Source organism: Macaca fascicularis, chromosome 14 (assembly GCF_037993035.2).
Source record: "Macaca fascicularis isolate 582-1 chromosome 14, T2T-MFA8v1.1".
Taxonomy (NCBI): domain Eukaryota; kingdom Metazoa; phylum Chordata; class Mammalia; order Primates; family Cercopithecidae; genus Macaca; species Macaca fascicularis.
Genome location: NC_088388.1, coordinates 53,545,348 through 53,570,181, shown reverse-complemented (window position 1 = coordinate 53,570,181; position 24,834 = coordinate 53,545,348). Strand labels below are relative to the sequence as shown.

Here is a 24,834-nt window from a genome sequence, read left to right as displayed (position 1 = left end):
GTGAACTGAACATCCCAGTTGTGGATGCAGAGCCAGAACTGGGTAGGTGGAGAGGGTGTGGAGAGTTCATCCATCAGCTATCAGCTGAGGCCTCCTAGGTAGCAGGCCTGGTACTGGGCTCTGAACACACAGAAATGCAGAGGACAGGGGCAGCCTTAGAGGAACCCTCGTACTGGCTGTGGGTCAGACACAGACAATATGACTCGCAGAGCTTGTTCTGGGGAAGCAGAAAGGTTAGAGCTCACGGGAGCACGGGGAAGGAGCATACAATCTCATTGAGTTTTAATGAAAAGCTTTCCTTCCTTGGACATAAGGCCTGGCTGGGTCTGAGGAAAGAGCTCCTTCAGATCGAGTTACCACAAGCCTTTGCATCTGTGGTCTGTTTGGACCACATCCAGTGTCCAGAGTATCTACAGTGGGCATGCTGGGGAAGTCCTCCTCTCTCCCACTCCTCTGCCCGGGCATGTGGCTGCCGTGGTATTTGGCCTCTTGTCAGAACAACGAGTTCCCATATTAATCACAACAAGTACGTCCAGAGAAAACCTGGCCTGGCCTCTGCCAACAAGCCGTCTCTCTGGCCTCGATAACATCTGTACCAAATTTTCTCCCTTTATATAATTAGGCCCGTTGGTATTTGCTTTGACTTTAGATTACGGCATGACTGGCATCTCTGAAATTTCAGGCCCGAAATATGTACTGGGGCCCAGGATGGTGGGAAAACTGAGCTTTTGCCAAGGGGATTTTAGGTTTAGCCAAGAGAATCAGAAACTGTACACCAGCTACTGTTTGCCCGCAAAATGCACGGCAGCCCCCTGACCGGTGGGAAAGGGATCTCCTGCCTTGTCCAGGGAGCAGTGCTGTGTCGGGCCTGGTGGACAGAAGGATGCAGGGGCCTCCCTTCCTTCTTTCCTGCCCCTCTTCACCCCATATCCTTCTACCCCTGCTCCATCCGTGGCCCCAGAGGGACAGAACTCAGCAAACAGGAAAAGATGTGCTAACTGCAAAGAAATGCAGTGAATCCAGACTTAACCCCAAAGCAAACCTCACCAGTGTCGGGACTTGGAGTCGTGCTTTGAAATGACTCTCATTGTCTGGCTATGTCCAAGCCAAGGAGCTGTTTGTGGAGAGTGAGGTAGAGACTAGTGCCAGGCTTGGGAAGTGGGGCTTGGTCCTTTCCCGGTGGCTCTATCCAGAGAGGAAGCACATGGGCTTGCACACCCACTCACTCCCTGAAGTCTTGAGCTGGATCTCAGTGGTGACTTCATTTCCCCTAATTAGGTGTCTACAAACTCTCTGGAAGGTTCCAACCAGTAAGCCACACTGATTGTGGTGTGGGAGCTCCTGATATGCTTGTTTGCACTCTCCCTCTGGGACCCTGCAGGCCCAGCTGAGTGATAACTGGATGATGGAACATTTGCTAGAGGAAGGGGAATGTGTTTTTTTTAAGATAAGGTTTGATCTCAAGCAGAAGGACAGTTACCAGATGCCTCTGCAATGTCAAGAACTGAGGAATGGTGCAGATGCCCTTGCCTGTTGCCTTGCTGCGGGTAGTCAGATCCCCCAGGCAAACGCCTGCCTTAGGAAAGAGTTTCTTCTGATGCTTTCAGCCAGAGTATTGCCATTTTCCTCTGGTTTTAGACAGTATTGGTGCTCCTCGTAAGGTTTTCTATGAAAGAAAAGGCTTTTGCCCAATATAGCTCTCCTAGGTCATCGTGTGTCTTCCCTGGGGAAGGATCCTTGTCTTTTTAGCATGCAGTGTCCATTGAGGACCGAGTGTGGGACTTGTGCAGAATCCTGTTTTGTCACCTCTGCCCACATGGCCCAAATGCCAACAGGACCAAGGTCGTAAAATATGCCTTTGGCACTTAAGACTTTCACCAGCTGGGCGCGGTGGCTCACGCCTGTAATCCCAGCACTTTGGGAGGCCAAGGTGGGCGGATCACCTGAGGTTGGGAGTTCAAGACCAGCCTGACCAATGTGGAGAAACCCCATCTCTACTAAAAATGCAAAAAAATTAGCCAGGCATAGTGGTGCCTGCCTGTAATCCCAGCTACTCAGAGGCTAAGGCAAGAGAAGCACTTGAACCCAGGAGGCAGAGGTTGCGGTGAGCCAAAATTATATCATTGCACTCCAGCCTGGGCAACAAAAGTGAAACTGTGTCTTAAAAACAAACAAACAACAACAACAAAAAAAACCAAAAAAAAACTTTCACCATTTGGCTCCAGACCAACTCTCTTTTCTCTCCTTCCCATCTCTTCTCCCAAAATATCCTTCTCTCCATCCACCTTGAGCTTCTTTCTCTTTCTCTTTGAAAAGGGCAGTTACCTCTGTTGAGATGTTCTTTTTTCTTTTTTATTCCTGGCAAACCAGAAGCAGTCCAACACGGTGGGCTTTGGAATCAGACTACCTGGGTTTGAATCCCAGCTCTCCCCCTTTCAATCTGTAAAAGCATGAGCCAATTAAGCAGCTGCTTTGTGCCTCCATTTCCCCATCTGTGAAAGGGGCACCATAATAGTTGCTTAGATTTGTTGTGAGGATTAAGAGCTAAAACACAGAAAGCACTTGAAGCCGTTTGATCCATAGTAAGTGCTCAACAAATGTAGGCTAAAGTAATAATTTTAAAGACTCTCCTCGGTGAAAATCCTTTCCAACCTACCAGGCACGATTAGCTTTTCCCTCTGGGCTCCAGAAAAAAACAGCCACGTGAGGTTCTAGTTATTTATTTCATAAGTTATGTATTTTATCCCTAGCCTGAGAATTCCCAGAAGACAGGGCCTAGATTTCAGCAATAAGAATGACACCATTTACACTAGTACGTGCCAAGCTCTGTACCATGTTTTTTTCTCATGTACTGTTTTTTATTATGACATAATTCACATTTACCCTCTTATTGTACACAATTCGGTGGTTTTAGTATATTTACAAAGTTATGCAACCATCACCACTATCTAATTCCAGAACCTCCCAAAAATATACCCTGTGTCCATTAGTGGTCATTCCCCAGTTCTCCCTCCCCCATTTACTGGCAATCACTAATCCACTTTTGTCTCATAGATTTGCCTATTCTGGACATTTCATATAAACAAAATACAATATGTGTCCTTTTGTATCTAGTTTCTTTCACTTAGCACAGTGTTTTTAAGGTTCATTTGTATATTCGAATTTCTTTCCTTTTCATGGCTGAATAATATTCCATTGTATGGATATACAACATTTGGTTTCTTCATCAGTGGTGGCCATTTAGGTTGCTTTTTCTTTGGGGCTATTATGAATTATGCTGCCATGAACAGTCACGTACAGGTTTTTGTGTGAACATGTTTTCTTTTCTCTTGGGTATATATATCTAGGAGTGGAATTGCTGGCTCCTATGGTTTAAACCTCTATGTTTAACTTTTGGAGGAATGGCCACACTGTTTTCATGTATCTGCACCAATTTATTTTCCCACCAGCCATGTATGAGGGTTTCAGTTTTTCCATATCCTCACCACACTTGCTGTTCTCTTTTCTATCATAGTCATCCTAGTAGGTGTGAAGTGATTTCTCACCGTGGCTTTAATTTGCATTTGCCTGAAGGCAAATGGGGTTGAGCATCTTTTCATGTACTTAGTGACCATTTGTATATCTTCTCTGAAGAAAGGTCTTTGCCCAGTCTTTAGTGGGGCTATTTGTATTTTTATTATTGAGTTGTACATCTTTTATATATTGTGGATACAGGTCCCATATCAGATATATGATTTGCAACTATTTTCTCCCTTCTCTGTGGTTGTCTTTTCACTTTCTTGATGGTGGTCTTGGAAGCACCAAGTTTTAATTTTGAAGTCTCATTTATTTTTTCTTTAGTTGTTTGTGCTTTTCCTGTTATATCTAAGACACTATTACTTAATTCAAGACCACAAAGATGTACCATATGCTTTTTAAAAGTGATCTTATTTACAATAACCTTATGAGCAGAGTAGTAGACCCACACAGATAAGGAAACTAAGTGGTCAAATACTGGAGCTGGGACTTAACCCCAGTTCACTTTGACTCTGAACTTCATGTGCATCTTACTGTGCCTCCTTGCCAAGTCCCTTTACCTCTACACTCCTCACAGGGCTTCGCGCAGTGGCTGGTGCATGGTAGGCCCACAGGTAAGGTACATTGGGTGGATGAATGACAGGCCCTAACAGGTACACAGCTTGCACTTGCTGATTGGTTCAGGAAGAGTGGGGTTTGTGCCTCAGTTTCCCTGCTGACTGGGGGTTCGTGTCTGTGATGCTAGAGGTTACCAAGACTCTCTCCTCTCTCACCTCTGCAGTGTCTCATTGTTGGGGGAGGACCCTGTGGCTTGCGCACTGCCATTGAACTTGCCTACCTGGGAGCCAAAGTGGTCGTGGTGGAGAAGAGGGACACCTTCTCCCGGAACAATGTGCTACACCTCTGGCCTTTCACCATCCACGACCTTCGGGGCCTGGGAGCCAAGAAGTTCTACGGGAAGTTCTGTGCTGGCTCCATCGACCATATCAGTGAGTGGAGTCTATAGTGATATCCCATGAAGGGAGGGGACTGACCCTGGGTGAGACATATCTCTGCATGTGTAGGAGTCCCCAGCTTGTTCCATGTTAGTCCCTGGGGACACCATATATCAGACTAACAGACATCTAGTAAAAGGCCTCCTTTGTGCCTTGTTCTGGGCCCTGGGTTATCCCCCAGTGGACTGTAAGCACCATGAGGTCAGGGACTGCAGTATGCCTTAATCACCAGACTATCTCCAGGACATGAAAGAATGCTTGACTCATAGCGGATGCTTGATAAACATCTGTTGGATGAATGAGTGAAACAGAGAAACAGAGGCAGAGGTAAATAGCATAGTCTGTACCCTGACGGAGCTCATTGAGATTTTGTTGGTGGTAATGTGCTTTAATAGGGTTAGTTACACTTGCTAAAGGAATATGGAGGAAGGGGCCACACAAAACCATTAATGGGCCAGATAGTCAAGACCCTCCATACAAAGGAGTTTGGACATTGTGCTGGTGTTGCTGGGGAGCCATGGCAGGTTTTAGAGCAGAGGAAAGAAACAATTGGATCCTTGTTTCCTGATGGATCCCATACCAAAGTTTTAAAAATCCGAGTTTTAAAAAGAGAGAGAGAACATCATGGTGGGACTTCAGCCAGAATAGGAAGGAAAATAGAGAACGTGGACTTCAGGTCCTGGGCATCCCTGAATGCTCATATAGGGAGAGATGAGTGCTGAGGCCCTTCTGCTCTGATGTTTCTCAAGCCTAGAGCTCTCAGGACTAGGTATGTGCAGACAGGTTTTGGGAAAGGCAGACTCCCTTCCTGCAGCTTTGCAGCGGGGAGGTCTTTCGCTGTTTTCTATGCAGCTGACCCTTGACCAACACTGGTGTGAACTGCAAGGGTCCACTTATACCTCAGTTTTTTTCAACCAAACACCTGCAGGAGGTAAAACCCACCTATATAGAAAGCCGACTTTTTGTATACTTGAATTCCACAGGGCCAACTGTAGGACTTAAGTATGCGTGGATTTTGGTATACTCAGGGGTTCTCCAGCATATACGCAGGGATGATTGTATAGCAATAGTGACCCATGAAAGGGAGGTTAACACTATGGGGAAAGCTCAAGAGTTTGAACAGATTTGGGTCCAAAATATGTCTCTTCCATTTCTATGTGACTTGGGGAAAATCCCTTACACTCTTCAAGCCTCAATTTTATCTCCTGTAAAGTGTGATTAATTTCTGTCTCCTAGAATTGCTGAGAAGATTAAATGAGGTCAAGTTTGTAATGTGCTTAGCACTGTGCCTAGCACATAGTAAGTGCTCAGGAAAATGCTTTGCATCCCATGCTGTACAGTGAGCAAGAAGCAGCCATGGTCCCCAGACTTCAGAATTAAAAGCTGCTTTCTCCCAACCAGTGTTTCTCTGTAGAGATGGTTGGGAGGCGGGCCCTGAGAGCCATGTTCTTATGAGGACAAGAATTGATGGGAAAAAGGAATGAGGCTTGGGCGGGAACAACTGGAGAGAATTATCAGTCACGTAGGGTATAATTTATTCAGACACAGGAGAATTTACCAGCTGTGGCCCCAGAATTTATTCCCACTTTGAGATGAGAAAATTCCAGGAGTCTAGTGGAAATTTGGATTTACTCAGAGAGCTGCGGTGTCAGCTTTCAAGATGTGCTCTCCCACCCATGGAAGAATGTATGTGGGTTACCAATTTAGAACCACTGTATTGAGCACCGCTTTCTCATCAAGTTCTCTTGTGGGGCAGAGCCAGGTACCAGGATGCCTTGTGGGGCCCTGGGCTGGTTGGGCTGGCTTCCTGGCCAGGAACCCTTCTCTGCCCTCATTGACGGGGCTTTAATTGAACCCCTAGTCCTTGGAAATACTGCAGCGTGCCGTAGTGCTGGTGGGACTCTAGAAATAACATGGAGACAGTCAGAATGATCATTGTCAAGGGTAGCTCTAGTACTTGTGAGAAAGGAGGCAAGGAGAATTTATTGAGCGCCTACTGTGTGCTGGAACCAGACTGAGTAGGAACCTCGTAACTATAAGGAGAGGTCAGGCCTCCCCTGGTAGGGTGGTTCGTGGCAGGAGGTGGATTGGGCTTTTTAAGCTGATTGGCTTTGGATCACCCCAGCCACATCTCTAGCCCCAGCTACATCATACTCAGCACTGCTCAGCAGTTCTCCATGTCTGTGTTAACATCCTCCTCCACTTCCCATTGTGGCCATTCCAAACCACCAACACGGTGACCTCATTCCTAGCAGATGGCCTCCCTCCAGTGCTCCTGGTCTAGGCCCGCTTCTCTCTGCTGCTGCCCCAGCACCCATTCCTTCCTCATGTGTCATGCCAAATCACAGCTGGCACCTCCTTTCCAGTTCCAGTCCCTCTGGCTTCCTTCCTTCCTTTCCACCTGCCTCGTCACTGAGTCTTCCTGCTCCTCCCCTCATGCCAGACCTCCAGCCCTATTGTTGCCCCACCACCTTTCCTTGCCATAAGGTATTTATTCTACAAAGAAGGGCGTAGACTTGGTCTATACTTTCCATTCAAACCTCCTAACCTCGCAGTCTGCTGTGTTCCCCACCACTGTGCTAAAGAGATTTTCACCAGGGTCTCCAAAAGCTCCCAAATCCCCAAGTTCACTGGCCTCTTGTCACCTTCACAGTCCTTCATCTCTCTGTGGGATTTGATATTCTTAGTCCCTCCTCTCTTGGCTTTCAGGACCCCAACTAAGGCCCTGTTCTACCACTGCCACCCTCCCCCAACCACCATGTCTTGCCCCATTCTGTTTACCTATGTTCCCTCCATTAGAAGGCATGTTCTGTATCTCCTGTGCCTAGCATGGCACCTGGCACAGTATAGATGCTCAATAAATGCTAAATGAGTCAAGCCCACCAAATACAGAAGGGCCCACAGAAAGTTTCAAACTTCTGGTTGGGTGTGGTGGCTCACACCTGTAATCCCAGCAATTTGGGAGGCTGAGGCGGGCAGATCACAAGGTCAGGAGATCAAGACCATCCTGGCTAACATGGTGAAACCCTGTCAATACTAAAATTACAAAAAATTAGCTGGGCATGGTAGCGAGTGCCTGTGGTCCTAGCTACTCAGGAGGCTGAGGCAGGAGAATGGCATGAACCCGGGAGGCAGAGCTTGCAGTGAGCCGAGACTGCACCACTGCACTCCAGCCTGGGCAACAGAGTGAGACTCCATCTCAAAAAAACAAACAAACAAACAAACAAAAGTTTAAAACTTTTCACTCTGCAGAAAAGTATTTGGAGGCATACCCATTTGTGCTGAATGGCAGGAGACAAAACAGAGAAATGAGATTCTACTCACTGTGGGAGTTTTGAAATGTGGGTAAGAGATGGGGAACCATGACCCAGCTTTGTAGGGAGAATTTCCTACCCACTCCTCACCACTGGATGTCTAAGAGCTGAGGCATAGGCCCCATCTAATGAGTCACTGATCAAGTACTTCACTGAGGCCCCTTACTCTGTCTTTGCCTACTCCTCTTTCCATCTTCACTTCATCAAACCTAGAGCCCAGCTGGGGAAGGAGGCTGGAAAGGCAGAGTCTCTCTTGTTACAGCATCATCCAGCAGCTAGAACAGGGTCTAGAAATTGGACCGACATGAGTCCACGTTCTAGCTTTGCTCTGTGTCTCCTTGAGCAAGTCACTTAACCTTGTTAAGCCTCAGTTTCTCATCTACAGAATGAGAATAACGATTCCAAAGGGCCGCTGTAAGAGTTAGACGAGAAAACGTAGAGCTCTTGGTGCATAATCCGGCTCAGTAATGATCATTGTTGGTATATTGCTGTGCTCAAAGGTCACTGAGCAGCAGTGATTACGTAGCATTCTGCATATAGGTGGTGTTCAGGCATTGCTGTGACAGTTCCTCTCTCCTTCCTGCCTGACAGGTATTCGCCAACTACAGCTCATCCTGTTCAAGGTGGCCCTGATGCTGGGAGTTGAAATCCATGTGAATGTGGAGTTCGTGAAGGTTCTAGAGCCTCCTGAAGATCAAGAAAATCAAAGTACAGTATAATGTTCCTTTTCTGCCTAGAAAGCAGATACTACAAAATAGAAATCCCATTTGCTGCTTCCAGAGGGTGTTTCTGTAAGAGTTATGCTTATTGAGAGCTGGTTGGCATAACGCCACTGAAGAGTATTTTACTGTTTTTTGTTTGTTTGTTTTTTGTTTTTTGTTTTTGTTTTTGTTTTTTTTTTTACCATTGCTATGACTTTAGGTTTGCTCTTTGGTTCCGAGGGTATTTATGATTAAGCCATTAAACCTATAATTTGGTTACCCTGTCCCAAGGGGATGCTACTTTGGCAAAGGAAATCTAATCAATAAGTAGGACAGAAGACATAGATTTGGTTGTTTGGTAAGGTTCATTCACATGTTTTCAAGCTGTGTGTGTGTTTCACACATAGATATGTGGTTGTACTTGTTATACCCATGGCACATTTTAAAATCCAGTGAAGTGAAGCTTCTAGAGCAACTGTGAAATAAGGTTCAAGATGTTATTTTATATATAATACTCTTAACCATACTGAGGTATCATTTATAAACTATGATATTCACCCACATAGGCATATCTTAATGTTTCTCTTTTTTCCTTTTAGCATGTTTGTTTAAATTCTTATCCCTTATACACACCATGGTCAGAGAGTTTATTCCAAATGCCTCTGCATCTTACTTATTATTAAAATCGTCTACTGCCTGGGAAGGGCTTTGAGTTTGGGACCAGATTAGTGTCAGAGACCTTGTAGTTCCCTGCTTAGGGTACATTTCTGTTTTATCCTGTTCTCTGCCCAGATTATTTGAAAATTTAGGGGAGGCTTTAGTTAGCTTTTGGAGCAGGACAGCATTCACCATTTGGCATTCAGAGACTGTAATCTTAACCTTTTCCAGACCTCTGGTGGACATTAAATCTTAATTATCCAGGCTTCACCTGAATTTTTTAAAAAATAAAAGACAGTGTACTGTACAATAGAACATTTTGAGCATGCAATAGAAATTAAAACTGGTTTCGTTACACCCTATACATCCTTTTGGGTCTGTTTAGCAATGAGAATCACTGAAGAACGTGGGAGAATGTGAAGAGAAGATGGTGGACTCTGTTGAGAAAAATAAGGTGCAAATGAGAGTAGTTTATGGAGCACTGAGGATAGACTCCTGGCGGAGGCCAGCAAAACCAGGCATGGAGTTGGTGTTGCTGGTTTACTTCATCCTGGATTGAACTGACACTCAGGTCAGAGGACACCAGATTAGAGAGTGAATCTGCACTGCTCTAGCCTTTCCCCTGGAGGCTCTCTCTGGGATGCATAGACCTGGCTGCACTGTCCATTTCTCACAGCCACCACACAGGGGTTATAATCACTCTCTTCCCACCTCTCTCTGCCAACTCATCTCATTTCTCTGTCCTGGTAGAAATTGGCTGGCGGGCAGAATTTCTCCCTGCAGACCATTCTCTGTCGGAGTTTGAGTTTGACGTCATCATTGGTGCCGATGGCCGCAGGAACACCCTGGAAGGTGAAGACTCTTCTTGTGGGAATGGGGGGATGGGAATGGGAGAGGGTACATTGGGGAAGAGTTGGAGAAAGTGGGCAAGATGCAGATGCCAGAGCTGGATGGAGGTCCTGATAGGAGCGCAGACTGTCCTGTCCCTCTCCAGGTAGAGCAGCCCATCCACCTGTGGGGTGGGCAATTCAGGGGACAGCCATCTCATTCCGTCTGAACCTCAGTGTTCTCACCTGTAAGATGTGGATCACAGAACCCTTTCAAAGTGTTGTTATGCAGGCTGGGAAAGGACTAGTGTGTGAAAATGCTTCATAAAGATAAAGTGCCATGGGGGAGAAAATGAACATCCCTTATTGAGCACGTCCTGGAGGGTGAGCCGTGGTGCCAAGCACTTTCATACTTACTTCAGCTAAGATAAACATTTTTATAGTACTATTAATGGTATTTGCTTACTTTCAAATGTAATATTTATACTTGAAGGAGGAACTCACTTCTTTTTGTAACTTTTAAGTACACCCACTGCTGGGCAGGCAGGTATGTCTTGCCAAACTGTCAAGGTACAAAGGCCACACTTCTCTGAGTTCTAAAGCTGAAGCATAGTATCTTTCTTGGGGTAAGATCCAGTCAGGTTTGAGAGAAACCCCATTGCCAGGAAATGCTTCCACCCCCTCCACCCTAATGCCAAGACTGATCCACCCACAGGCTGTACTCATTGATACTAACCATGCTAAATTGAGACCACGGGTTGTAAACAATGTGGCCCCAGATGGCATCTCTTAGATTAGGGCAGTTCTGCTTTTTGAGCCTGCCACCTCAAGAGCCACAGGCTGCAGATGCCTGACTGAGAGGACACATCACTCTGAGGATGGGACATGCTCCCTGGAACAGGGCTGATCTTAGAAAACTCAGGATTTATGGGCCACCTGGCCCAGGACCTTCCCATCTGCCACATAACTGGGGCTGTTTACCATCCCCTTTTCACCTTCCATATCCACCTCCCCAACCATCGGTCATCAATACCTGACAGGCAAACTGCCGACTTGGGTGTAGTACTGTTGGAATTTGCACATTTGATGACAGTGTAAGTTAGAATATTTGAGAATCCAGGACCCATTGTCAGCTTGAGTATAGTTGGGCATTTCATGAACATGGAAAGAAGGGTGGAAATTGATGGAGCCATTTGAGCCACTCAGGGCCAAACAGGTAAACTAGAGCAGGGCTTCTCAGTATCAATACCGCAGACATTTGGGACCACACCATTCTTCATCACAGAGACTGCCCTGTGCATTGCAGGGTGTTTAGCAGCATCCCTGGCCTCTGGTCCCCCAGACACTGGTAGCACCCCTAGGTGCGACAAGCAAATATGTCTCCACACGTCGCCAAGTGGCTTCTGGGAACAAAATCACCCCCAGCTAAGAAATGCTAGATGAGAATAATGGCCATTGCTGACCCTTTTGACAAAGGTCTAATGAAAGATAACTTAAAGGAGGGCTATTGAATAGAAACCCAAGGTTGTTGGCCAGGCGCGGTGGCTCACGCCTGTAATCCCAGCACTTTGGGAGGCTGAGGTGGGTGGATCACAAGGTCAGGAGATCAAGACCATCCTGGCTAACACGGTGAAACCCTGTCTCTACTAAAATACAAAAAATTAGCCAGGCACGGTGGCTCACGCCTATAATCACAGCTACTCGGGAGGCTGAGGCAGGAGAATCGCTTGAACCCAGGAGGCAGAGGTTGCAGTGAGCCAAGATCACACCACTGCACTGCAGCCCAGGCGACAGAGCAAGACTCCATCTCAAAAGAAAAAAAAGAAAGAAAGAAAGAAAAGAAAGAAAGAAAGAAAGAAAGAAAGAAAGAAAGAAAGAAAGAAAGAAAGAAAGAAAGAAAGAAAGAGAAAGAAACCCAAGGTTGTCACTAAAAGGGATTTTTGACAGATAGTTGAGAATCAATGTGAGGCTGGAGTATATGGCGAGCAGGTGTGCAGGGTATTCCCAAAGGTGGCTAAGGAAAGGTTATATCTGGAGGTCTGCACCTGTGTGACAGGCACCTGGCGTTACACCAAGTACACAGCATGCCTGGGGCAGGGGCACTCAGGAAAGGTCAGATGACAGCAAGATGGGGGACTAGGAGGGAGACACACTGTTGAAAAGTGACCATCTGTTATGTCGAACCCCCATTAACCTCAATAGGGAAAGTACCAAGTTCAAGAGGCCAAAGAAGAGACCAAGAGCCAGCAAAACAGACATGGGGTTTTATTAGGGATTCACAAGGGAGAGAGTCCAGTGGCGGTGGGCTGGACAGGTGACCCGGCTTCCCTAGAGAAATGGTCCAATGGCGGCGGGCTGGACAGCACAACCTTACAGCCCAGTGGTGGCAGCCCGGGCAGGAAAACCACAACTGCTTGTAAACAGTGGGCAGTTTATACAGCATTTTCACTTAACACCCTCCTCTTAACCTCCACCTGGCAACCTTCATCCAACCCAGAACTCAGGGCCTGGATCCCCCTGTATGGTCCATGTTCTACAGGATGGGCCAGGAGCTCAAATGTCCCTCATAAAGAAGGAACAAGTTTTGGGGTTGGCCACTCCTGGATTCCCCAGCTCAGAACACACATTCAGGTGCATCAGCCATACAGGGTCATTCTAAAGGTATGCTTCAGTTATTGCTATCTGGGGCATTTACCCTGCACCAGCTGCTATGATCCTCCATAGCACTGCCATTCAAGAGCAATTTTAATGTAAATCATTGAAAACAAGAATTAGAGCACTAAGGCTGGGCAACATGATGAAACCCTGTTTCCACAAACAGTTAAAAAAAAATAAGCCAGTCATGGTGACACATGCCTATTGTCCCAGCTACTTGCCAGCTGAGGTGAGAGGATCGCTTGACCCTGGGAGGTCGAGACTGCAGTCAGCCATGATTGGCACCACTGCTCTCCAGCTTGGGCAACAGAGTGAGACCCTGTCTGAAAAGCAAAGCAAAACAAAACAAAAAACGAATGAGAACTAGAATGCCATCTATTCATTTATATATGCATTGCAGATGTACTAAGTGCCACTTACTGGGAACTGGTGCACTATTTTCCTCTTTTCAAAGGACACCAGTCATACTGGAGTAAGCTGGGTCCCACCCTACTCCAGTATGACCTCATCTTAGCTAATTACACCTGTAATGACGCTGTTTCCAATAGAGTCACATACTGAGGTACTGGGGTTAGGACTTCAACACATGAATTTGTGTGTGTGTGTTGGAGAGGGACATAATACAGCCCCCAAAAATGGAGATACAAAGAAACTTTGTTAAAATCCTTGTCCTGCGTAATCTACTTTTCAAGGGGACCAGGGGTGGTGGCACCATGAGAAATGCTAACAGAGGAGTTTTTTTTTTTGTTTTTTTTTTTTTTTTTTTTTTGAGACGGAGTCTCGCTCTGCCACACAGGCTGGAGTGCAGTGGCCGGATCTCAGCTCACTGCAAGCTCCGCCTCCCGGGTTCACGCCATTCTCCTGCCTCAGCCTCCCGAGTAGTTGGGACTACAGGCGCCCGCCACCTCGCCCGGCTAGTTTTTTGTATTTTTAGTAGAGACGGGGTTTCACCGGGTTAGCCAGGATGGTCTCGATCCCCTGACTTCGTGATCCGCCCGTCTCGGCCTCCCAAAGTGCTGGGATTACAGGCTTGAGCCACCGCGCCCGGCAACAGAGGAGTTTTAATGCTATAAATTCAAAGTGTGTGCGGGTCTCTCATGAGTGTATCTAGCAACAATGCCTGACACATCCTTAAAAGGGTGCGCCCTGTGACTGCCTGTTGGGAAGGATCCCTTTGGCCTTCTGTTTGTTGAAGCCTAACCAAGTCCTATAGGTTTTAGAAAAGGACAAAATCTCACGGACTTTTAAAGGCCTTGGGAGCAAACCTCAGCATTTCTGCCCGCTCCTGTCCTCTAGAGATCCAGAATCCTGGTTTCTCCGGCCTGGGAGGCATCTGGGAACAGCTCTCCCAATAATCATTTTCAGTTTTCACACCAAATCCAGAAGATAGACACACTTTTTCCTTTCTCCTCATGCAGGGTTCAGAAGAAAAGAATTCCGTGGGAAGCTGGCAATTGCCATCACCGCCAACTTCATAAACAGAAACAGCACAGCAGAGGCCAAGGTGGAAGAGATTAGCGGCGTGGCTTTCATCTTCAATCAGAAATTTTTTCAGGACCTTAAAGAAGAAACAGGTGGGACCTTCACCTTTCTCCCAACCAGGCCAAGGTCTAAAGTTTGCAGTTTCTAAGGTGTGCAGAGGCGTATGCTGGCTTTCTGGGCTCTTGGGCCTGGAGGGACTCACTCTGATACAGTGGAAGTAACGATTTTCCCTAGGACAGTGAATACAGACAGGATTCCTTCTGGGACAAGAGAGATTCTTGAGGGAATGTTCTAGATGTTGTACATGAAAGGAGATAGTGGACATTTGCTGAGTGCTCATTACGTGTCAATTCTCAGTGTTGTGGGGTACAAAGTGGAGGTTGACACGATCCCTCCCACAGTGGCTCCCTGTCCAGTAAGGGATATCTGTGTAAACCATCCTAAGGCAGGTGGCCAGCACTGCGCCCGAAGTCAGCAGGATATTTAGGGAATGCTGAGGAGGGAGCCAGTCACCTATGGATGGTTCCTGAAGGTTCCCAGGTGCTTTTGTGCAATGCAGCAGTTGCCCTTCCCCAAGAGGGACATCCAGGTATGCCCAGGAACATAACCTGTACTGGCACCAGTTGTCACCCGGCCACAGGCCTAGAGGATAGGAGGTATTGATTCATTCACTCAACTAATACTTATTGAATGCCTACTATGTGCCAGATGCTGTTCTAGGGCTTGAGAACGAGCAGTGAGCAAAACACAATCCCTCCCTCTTGGGCTTATGTTCTACGAGAATAGACAGTCAAAACACAAATAAACCAGTGACTCATCAGGTGGCAACAGGGACAGCAGAGAAAAACAGGGTGAGGGGAAAGGGGGATGAGTCGCCTGTCTCCAATTAAGCAAATTCCAGATATTTTTCCTTTCTTCTTAACCTGATTAAAAACATTTATTTCGGCCGGGTGCGGTGGCTCATGCCTGTAATCCCAGCACTTTGGGAGGCCAAGCCAGGCGGATCATGAGGCCAGGAGATCGGGACCATCCTGGCTAACATGGTGAAACCTCCTCTGTACTACAAATACAAAAAATTAGCGGGGCGTGGTGGCACACACCTGTAGTCCCAGCATACCCAGGAGGCTGAGGCAGGAAAATCGCTTGAATCCGGGAGGCGGAGGTTGCAGTGAGCCGAAATTGCACCACTGCACTCCACCCTGGTTGACAGAGTGAGACTGTCTCAAAAACCAAAAACAAAAAAACCCCACGTATTTCTCCTTGAAAAGCAATGGAACAACAATGTTAAATAAAATCTTTATATAGAAAATAAATCATCCACAATCTGACCACCTCACACAGGAATAGTCTTCAGACTCACCTACTCCTTTTCTGTCATTTTCCACTGGCATGCTTGCTTGTTACATGACTGCAGCTCAAATCACGGTGTCCACACTATTCAGCTTTTCTCATTCAGCGTCACATTCCAAACATCATCCTCCTGGTGGTCACTTTTAGGGGCTGTGGAGGATCTCATCAAATTGATGTATTGTCACTGCCTAAGCATTGAAACCAAGGATTAGCAAACTATGGCTGGCCACATGGTTCTATACTGCCTTCGAGCTAAGAATGGTTATATATATATAGGCTGAAGAAAACAATAAAAAAAATATTTTATGATACATAAAGATGATTTAAAAATCAGATTTCAGCATCCATACATAAAAGCTGATGGTCACCCAGCCACACATTTCTTTACATGACTGTTGATGGCTGCTTCCACCATGAGAGGTCATGAAAGAGACCATAGGGCCCACCGGCCAGAAATATTTCCTAGCTGGTCTGTCACACACACACACACAAACTTGCTGACCTCTGATGTAGGCCTTCCAGTTATTTACTGTTACAGATATTTAAGATCATTTTCTAGGAATGGCATTAGTTGTTGAGCGAGATTGTACCTCTCACTGGCCACGAGGGTGTGTGCCCACTGCATGACCCTCTGAGTTTCACCTCCATTGCATTATTTCATTAAAAGCTTGAATATTTCCTGCCAACATATGGTGTCCTTTTGAATGATTTGAGAATCCTCCAACCCTCCCTTCCCCTAAAACCCAAGAAAGTAACTATTTAAGCCACTCAATATAAATGAGAGCAGGACATTGAGTGTGTTTTTCCACGTTTCAGTGAACTTCCTTTAAACTTTGCTGTGGTTGTCACCTTCGGCCATTGTTTCACAACAGTGCCCTCAGACAGTGACAGTTGTGACCTTCCTGATTCTCCTGGGGGCCCTCTGCATTGATGCCTGTATCCTATTTAACTATAATAAAGATGTTCCTAGAGTTACCCAGCACGCCTTGTGTAAATGCTATGTTGCCATGTGGCTGTTCCTTTATCTCCCTTCAAATAAGCCAGTCAGCCTCACACTTGAGTATGAATTGGCATCACCTAGAGCTTGTTAAAGCACAGAGTGCTGGCCCTATCCCCAGGGTTTCTGATTCAGTGAGTCTGGAGAAGGGCCCCGATAATTTGCGTTGCTAGTATGTCCTCAGGTGATGCTGATGCTGTTGGCCAGGGACCTCCCTTTGAGAACAATGCAGCTAAGCTCTCATTGCACAGCGTGGTTTTAAATGCAGGAACTTAGTGTGTAAGGTGTCTTGTGATTGGTGGAAAGTGCCAAAAGATATAGCCCAGCCTTCTACCCTGAGTTGTTCCTACCACTTGGGTTTTCACATCCAAGCAGGGAAATGGTAGAAATATTCCTTGGCATGGTCATTGGAGAATTCCCACAGCTCTATGCAGCCATGGGCACACAGAGGGCACAGTGGACAGGACTTGGAGCTAGATGGCCTGGGGTTCAAATCCCAGCCGTGTCATTGCTGAGCTTCTGTGGCCATGGCCGGCACTTGGCTTTTCTGCACAATTACCTGCCTCTAACTTATAAATGCTGGCCCACAACCCCTGCAGACATTGTGAGTTTTAACAAGAATAATGCCTCTATGGAACTATAGAAGCTAGCTGCTTGGACTTGGGTAGATTCTAACACTCTGTTTTATCTTTGCCAGCCTTGTATGCCTTAAAAACTGGGCTAACATGAATATTCTGCAGATAAATAACGAGACCAATAATGAGGCAAAGTACAGTTCCTGGCACACAGTTGGTGCTGAGGAAGTAACACTGAGCTTGTGAATGCTTCTCTTTTCAGGCATAGATCTTGAGAACATTGTTTACTACAAGGACTGCACCCACTATTTTGTCATGACAGCCAAGAAGCAGAGCCTGCTCGACAAAGGTGTCATCATTAACGTACGTACCTCTTGGCCGCAATTTCCCGACTTTGTGACCTGGGCTGGTGACTTCGGCAGGTGTGAAAGCAGATGTAGTCCTGCCAGAAACTGAGCGAGGGGAGGAGTGGGGAAGGTGCCACCCACTCACACCCTTCTTTCTCTTGGTGTTACATGAGTGGTGGATAAAGCAGCCCACGCCAATATGCACAGATAATTTTCTGCACATGGGCGTGTGCTGTTGTGAGACCTTTACCAGGTGTTAATGCGGATTGACTGAGTCTTTTCCTTCCCAAGTCTCATCCAGCCTTGCCTCTTCTCTGGGAGGTCACATGTCATTTGGAGGCAGATGGGGGCTCCTTGTCGTAATGAGACATAGGCATCCTTTGACTTGTGAATTTCACGCTGTGGACCCTTGTCACCTTGTGGGAGAATTTCATTATTCATGCAGTCAAAGAAGACTCAATCTGCATCTTGACACTGCCACGTACCAACTCCAGACTGTGGGCAAACTATTTATCCTTCCTAAACCTCAGTGTTATTTACAAAATAGGAATGATAGTTTCTGTCTGAAAGGGTTCTTGGAAGGAGCAAATAGGAGATATATACAGAGAAGCTAGCACAGTGCCTGGCAGAGGGTGGGTTTGTAGATTCCCTCTGTAACTTCTCAGCCTTGTTTGCACATTGGCTTTTTTGTCCTGCTGGCGTCCTGGCCTCTGCCTTGTGGCTTTGTGACTTCATGCTTAAACACAGAGCAGGGTTGGAAGGAAGAAACATGGAGTAGTGGCCCCTGACTGGAAGCTTCTTCGGTCAGGTGTTCAACCCTTCCAGAGCCCCTGTTGTTGCTGCCACTGTCACTACTGCTGCTGCCACCTCAAGATAAGGATCATGCAGCCCAAGGTCAGCCTGCTGTCTGGGTGTCTGCCTGGAGCCCAGGCAGCATGGTGGCCATTCATCGCTGCTTGTTAGAGAAGAATGCGCCCATCTTCTCTCCTGCGTGTGCTGGCAGCCGGCTGGGTGGTATTAGTAACCCAGCCGCCCCGTAGGCCTTCTCCACTTCAGCTCAGGTCTTTGCTGAGAGCCTGAGCTGTGGACGGAGGCTGTGAATGTGGGCTTGGTGAAGTGGGCTGAGCACGCCAGCAGATGGGTGGGCGATGGGTTTCCGCAGTGTCCCACTGCTGGCTGTCAGTCTGGGAGTGGCGGCGTCCCCTTCTTCCCTCTGCCTCACAGAAGCTGCCTCCTGAAGTTGCCACCTTCATCTGAAACTGGGGGGTGCAGGGGTGTAGGGGTAGTGGGCACCTTTGCAGAGGAGGGGCTAGACAGGCAGGCAAAGCTTGATAGGTTTTGTGTTTTGCAGAGCACCCTGGCCTCCTGGGATGCTAAAGGTCACCCTCAGGTCATCCCAGGGTGTTTGCCCAGGCAGCAACCTGTTGCTTATGGCAACTTGCTTCCCTGGCAGTTGTCAAAGCCCCTCCAGGCCCATGCTTGTCTTCATCAAGGCCTTTCGTTCTCCCTCAGAGGCCCCTGGGAGCAGCTCCTGAGGCTGGTGCTGAGGAGCCTAAGGTACAAGATGGGAAAGAAATTGGAGGCCACAGGCTGGACACCTGACTGGAACAAGAGTTATAGCCTGAAACTCCAGGTGTCCAGCCGAGTTCCTGACCCATCTTCCCTGGGCTGTTTAAATTTACATTCTTCTCTTGCTCCCTGGAGGCATGGCAAGTTTTCTGTTTTCTTCTCCCTACATGGATCCGCATCTTCCTATAGCCACACAGAAGGTGCTGAGTAAATGTTTGTTGAGTGAATGACTAACCTCTGGACAAGAGGTTTTCCTGCTTCCCCACTGATTCCAGCTGATCTCTGGGCTTCTTTCCATGGCTACCGACGGAAGAGCAGTTTCTCTTCAAGCAGTCGTGCCTCTGGGCTCTCAGCTGTGTCCATCTTTCTCTTCCCACAAGGAGGATGTCCCATCCCACAACCTCCCGGGGCCCCTGCCTCTGGCGGCCCATACATGTGTGGGCTGGGATTCTGTCCTGTCCTTTTCCTCATCTGCTCCCTATGGTATTGCTCTTTCTTCCATCCCCCCACTCATCTGGGACCCTCCAGCCGCTAAGAGACCCCACAGCAGCCCTAGGCCACTAGGCTTCCAGCCAGCTCTAGCCCAGTGTCTTCCCTTTGCTGAGTCCCCACTCTCCTGCATGAGGAGTCCATGCCGGGCACTGTCTTCATTGTGTAATGTCATCCACTCCATCTTAGGGATGCTTGGGGCATGTTTTGAGGAGGGGTATTTGAGACCTCTCCCTTCTGTCTTCCCCCATCTCACCTCCACGTCTACGGAGAGAGAAGTGATCATGTGGCCGCAGAAACAGGGATCAGAAAAGAAATCAAATAACAGGAATTCCATCCTGGACACTGGGGCCTGACGGAGAGCTCTTGGACCAGTGCTGGCTGCAATTTGGAGGGTTTGGTTTGGATGAGGGAAATATGAGTTTCCAGAACAGGCTATTTGAAATCATGGCTACTCAGAAAATTGAGGCAGTGGTCAGTCTGGCTGTAGACGTGGTACTCTGTGACTGTGAAGACCTTTGTGGTTGAGGGTGCCTTGGCTGGGTCCAGGATATACTTCATCGTAAGCCATATATGGAGCCAGCATGAATTACAGGGTACAGGAATTCCTATTCGTCAGTCACTTCCCACATGGGGCTAGGGATTTCGTGTGTACACTCATTCCGCCTTCTCACGCAGCTCTGTGAAGTAGGTTTTGATATTCCCTTTTTACAGATGAGAGAGCAGAGACTCTGACAAGTTAAATAACTGGCCCAGATTTAGTTGGTAAACAGCAGAGGTGGACTTTGACCTGTTGCTCTCACTGACCCCAAAGCCTGTGTTCATGTTATACACTGGTCCCCTCCCATTCCAGGTGTCTGTACTTTTTGTGTCACCTTTGAGAAAGGTGGTCTTTTAGTTTCTTTAGCCACACGGTGAGCAGCTTGGGCTCTGGGGATACACTAAGCTTGTCAGCTCTCTTCAATCCTGACATCCTGTGATTCACTGCCAGTGTCCCTCCAGGATGGATACTCCAGTCCTTGCAGCTCAGGGTTCTGCACTCCCCATGAGAGGAGCATAACAATTAGCACCAAAAGCAAGCTAGTGGGGAGGCTGAGGCAGGAGAATCGCTTGAACCTGGGAGACGGAGGTTGCAGGTTGCAGTGAGCCGAGATCACGCCATTGCACTCTAGCCTGGGAGACAAAAGTGAAACTGTCTCAAAAAAAAAAAAAAAAAAAAAAAAAGCTAAGCTCTGAGGAGCCCTCAGCCCATCAAGTGAAGGGGTCACTGATGTCGGAAAGTGGGAGAGGTTACCCATTTTCTTCTTCTGGTCTTGTTTGACCACTAAACATGGCATATTTGGATCACATTAACTTAGCTGAATTTATTATAAAATCACACTTTCTGATGGTTCCTTTGTCTCTTAATTGTACTGAAAGTTCTCATGAGAACCAGCCCTATGAAATGTGCTCGTTGTTTCCTCCAAGACCGTTATCAAGTGCACTGTTCATTCCAGCTCTCAACGCGCCCTGTTGCAATTCCTATGTGAGATAGATCTTTTAGAATTTAATGCCGGGGAAAAATGGCCTCCCCTGAGGAATTTCTATGCTTCCTTCTTTGTGATAAGGAAAGCTCTGTGGCATATCACATTTCCCTTTTGCCTTGGATGCCAGGAAGCTCAAAGCCCAGTTTGATGCTTAATCACAACTGTGTTAACCCTCACAGCTGGCTGATTTATTTCCTCTTTATTCCCTTGGCCCTGGTTTTTGTGTGTCTTTTCTGACTAGCCTCACTGTATAGACCCATTCCAAGTCCTTTTGCCAAGAGGTGGATATGAAGGCTAGCCCTTTAGAGGGGGAGGTTGCCTCACTGTGTTTTCATCTTCCCCAGGACTACATCGACACAGAGATGCTGCTGTGTGCAGAGAACGTGAACCAAGACAACCTGCTATCCTATGCCCGGGAAGCTGCAGACTTTGCCACCAACTACCAGCTGCCATCCTTAGACTTTGCCATGAACCACTATGGGCAGCCTGACGTGGCCATGTTTGACTTTACCTGCATGTATGCCTCAGAGAACGCGGCCCTGGTGCGGGAGCGGCAGGCGCACCAGCTGCTTGTGGCCCTCGTGGGTGACAGCTTGCTTGAGGTACCGCCTGCGCTTGGAGCCCCCACTTTTCTCTACAAGACAGATCCCACATTTGTATTCTGGCAGGCAGTATCTGCTGTTGTGCAGTGGGGAGAGGACAGGCTCTCAGCCAGTTGGCAGGACTCTGCCAAGCCTGTCCCGGCCTCAGAGCCTGTCCTGTTGCTGCATTCAGAGGAGCCTGTTCGGACTCAGTGTAGTTAGGAGAGCCTTCTCTTCTATCTCCTGGCTCTTTTGCACTGACTTCTTTGATGAAGTACAAAATCAGGCAGCCCCGGTCTGGGCCACGTGGGCCATCCTTCTCAGAGTGTGTGGACCCTCAGCTGGGCCAAGACTTCTTCCTCATGTGGGTGGCCCTTTGTGGCCTTTGAGATCACACAGGGTGCAGGAGAGGCATATGGGCCCCAAAGTCTCTTTTCCATTCACAGCTCCCCAGCTGAAAATTCTTCCCAGAAAATCTGCAAGGGTGCAAGGACCCTTAGATTAAATGAATGTTTTCAGAAAGGAGAAAGTTTTCTCTTTAGCGTGAGCACTGATTATGTATTTATTCCAAGTTAAGAGTCAAATTCCAAACCATGCTTTGGGTGCTCATGGAGCAGATTAGTCAGCACTTAGCTTGGTTGACTTGGTCCTTGGGAACCACTGTGCATGGACTCGAACCTAAGATCCTTGGTTGAGCCCTCAGTACCCATCCTGCTGCTGGCCCAGACTCCTTTCCGAGCTTGGTTTCTCCCTGCCTTCCTCCCATGCTCCATGTTACACCCAGAACAGATGGCTGTTCTTCCATCAGGCACCAGCATTTTCCAACCACCATGCCGTAGCCCACACCATTCCCAAGTAGATCAGGATCAGAATCCCATCCATTTGTTAAAATCAGCTTAATGCAACTCTTAAGAAGCTTATTCTGATTTCCATCTCCCTCTCCCAGGGTGGGAATTTGTCTCTCCTTTTCTGAGCCCTAAAGCAGTTTTGCGATGCCTGCGTCATAGCACCCTTTATGTTTGACTTTATGCTACAGTTATTTGACCTTGTGGTGAATCCTCACAGGTAGCAGCATCCCTGCCCTGTCACCTCTCTGTCCCTCCAGTGCCCTGCAGAGGCCTGGTAATCAGTGTGTGCTGGATACAATGAGATCGTAGACTGGGAGTTATCAGAATCAACTGGAATTTTGCACATTTTCTTTTGCAGCCATTTTGGCCCATGGGTACAGGCTGTGCCCGCGGCTTCCTGGCAGCCTTTGACACGGCATGGATGGTGAAGAACTGGAACCAGGGCACCCCTCCGCTGGAGCTGCTGGCTGAAAGGTGAGCTTTGACAGCAGGGCTGCTAACGGGGGGCAAGGCCACTCAGACAGGAAAGGGGGCAAGATCACCCCTCAGGTGACTGCTGGATATACCTGGAGCCTCTGCCTCCTCCATTCTGCCTTCCCATGTGTGGCCTGATCTGATCATCAGCATCCCCAGGACGCTTTCTCCATCATGATCTGACTCTTACAGTGACTTGCTCTGGGGGCCACGACCTTGGGCCCTGGATGACAAAGAGAAATCTTCATCTGGGTTGGCCCTGCAGCTGGCACTCCCCAGCATTGCTCGTTCACCCAAGAGCCAGAGAGGTTTATTTAAGGGAATCTTCGAGGGCAGTACTGAGTCCCCTGTCCTGGATGGGGGTTGGATTCTCTGGCTTTCCAGGCCTCTCCCACCGCTGAGATCCTGGGCTTCCTCCCAGACCCCTGCTGCTGGCCACGTGGCTGTGACAGCTGGTGGACAGGGGGAGGTCAGGGCTGCCAGGCAGAGGCAGGCCTCTGACAGTCTTGGGTGTGGAAGCCTGTGGTCGTGGGGAGCAGGCCGCAGGAGGCAGTGTGGCTGAGCATGGTTATGGCAAAACCACAGGCCACCGTGCTGCCAGCCCTGCGTCCCTCCCCTCTGCCTGGGTGGAGGAGTCCAACATCCCTGTCACCCAGGTGCCCCTTTCCTCTCGGCTCCTTTGACCTTCTCCCCACTTTGCAGATCTCAAGAACCAGGAGTGTCAGGTATTTCAGGGAAGGGTTAGACAAACATGTCCAGGAAGCCCTTCAACCAGAGGAAGGGGGAAGTAGGGGAGGGTGGGGACAAGGCCTGAGGTGGCAAAAGTGATCCCTGACCTCCAGGCTCCGCCTCCCTCCAGGGAAAGTCTCTACCGGCTGTTACCTCAGACAACCCCAGAGAACATCAACAAGAACTTTGAGCAGTACACGTTGGACCCAGGGACGCGGTACCCAAACCTCAACTCCCACTGTGTTAGGCCCCATCAGGCAAGTGCATCCCTGGGGCCCTGTCTGAGTCACTGTGCACTGAACAGTGGGAAGAGGTGGTGGGGAGGGGTCACATTAAATTTTGGTCCATTCCTGGGACTAAGGCCACCAAGGCCTGCTGGCCTAATGGTGGGACCAGCTCTTCTCCCCACTAGAGTCAGCATTCTTTCTAGCCCACAGGACAGAACTAGAACACATATCGGGGGAGATATATATATATGTATATGTGCATGTATTTACATATATTGTCACTGTGCATATGCATTGCTGATCTTACCTGTCTCAAATAATTTACTTGGCCAAACATGCTCTCTGCATACCACACATGGTCCTAGGGTCACTTTCTTCTTCCACTGATTTAAAGCCACCAAACTCTCAACCTCTTTGGTCAATAGAACAGAAAATTGTGTGAATTTTTAAAATTAGCTAATTACATACACACAAATTAGCTACACACATTCCCACTTAGTTTGCCTGCATCTGGGTGGAGATTGAGGCCCATTGCTCTATGATTCAAGTTGCCTGGGTTCCCTGGGCGAAGGTCATGCCTCCTAGCAATAGAGGAAAATGGTGGCAGGCACTGAATTGGGGGTAGGTCGAGTTTAGGGGCCCTGAGACTAGGATTTGGGGGAAAACTGGTGGGCAAGCATGTTGTCTCTCTTGCTCATAGGTGAAGCATTTGTACATCACCAAGGAGCTGGAGCACTACCCTCTCGAGAGACTGGGCTCAGTGAGGAGATCTGTCAACCTCTCCAGGAGGGGTAAGTGGCCCTCCTGGGACCCTGGTGGGTGGCTGGGAAGGGCTTTGAGGGGAGGAGGCCTGCTCAGTGGCTGTGGTGACACAGGCTCTGCAACCAGCCTGGCTCTGCCCCTTTATCTGTGAGACCATGGGCAGGCACCTCTCCTCTTTGTACTCCAGTTTCCTCCTCTGTAAGACCAAGAGAA

The 24,834-nt window shown here is 48.0% G+C and overlaps 1 protein-coding gene across 50 annotated transcripts in view; it reads left to right on the top strand.

Moving 5' to 3' along the window:
* Positions 1–24,834, top strand: part of MICAL2 (microtubule associated monooxygenase, calponin and LIM domain containing 2) — a 272,353-nt gene that overhangs the window by 115,235 nt on the left and 132,284 nt on the right. For all 50 annotated transcript variants that reach the window (XR_012423390.1, XR_006692248.2, XR_006692246.2 and 47 more), the window contains 9 exons: positions 4,298–4,505; positions 8,417–8,533; positions 9,934–10,035; positions 14,084–14,239; positions 17,332–17,432; positions 21,345–21,602; positions 22,788–22,903; positions 23,763–23,889; positions 24,560–24,650. Coding sequence is in view for 38 of the 50 variants with exons in the window: in XM_074014283.1 (XP_073870384.1) it covers positions 4,298–4,505; positions 8,417–8,533; positions 9,934–10,035; positions 14,084–14,239; positions 17,332–17,432; positions 21,345–21,602; positions 22,788–22,903; positions 23,763–23,889; positions 24,560–24,650 (1,276 nt within the window). In the remaining 12 variants the exon portion in view is untranslated. The remainder of the gene's footprint in view (positions 1–4,297; positions 4,506–8,416; positions 8,534–9,933; positions 10,036–14,083; positions 14,240–17,331; positions 17,433–21,344; positions 21,603–22,787; positions 22,904–23,762; positions 23,890–24,559; positions 24,651–24,834) is intronic.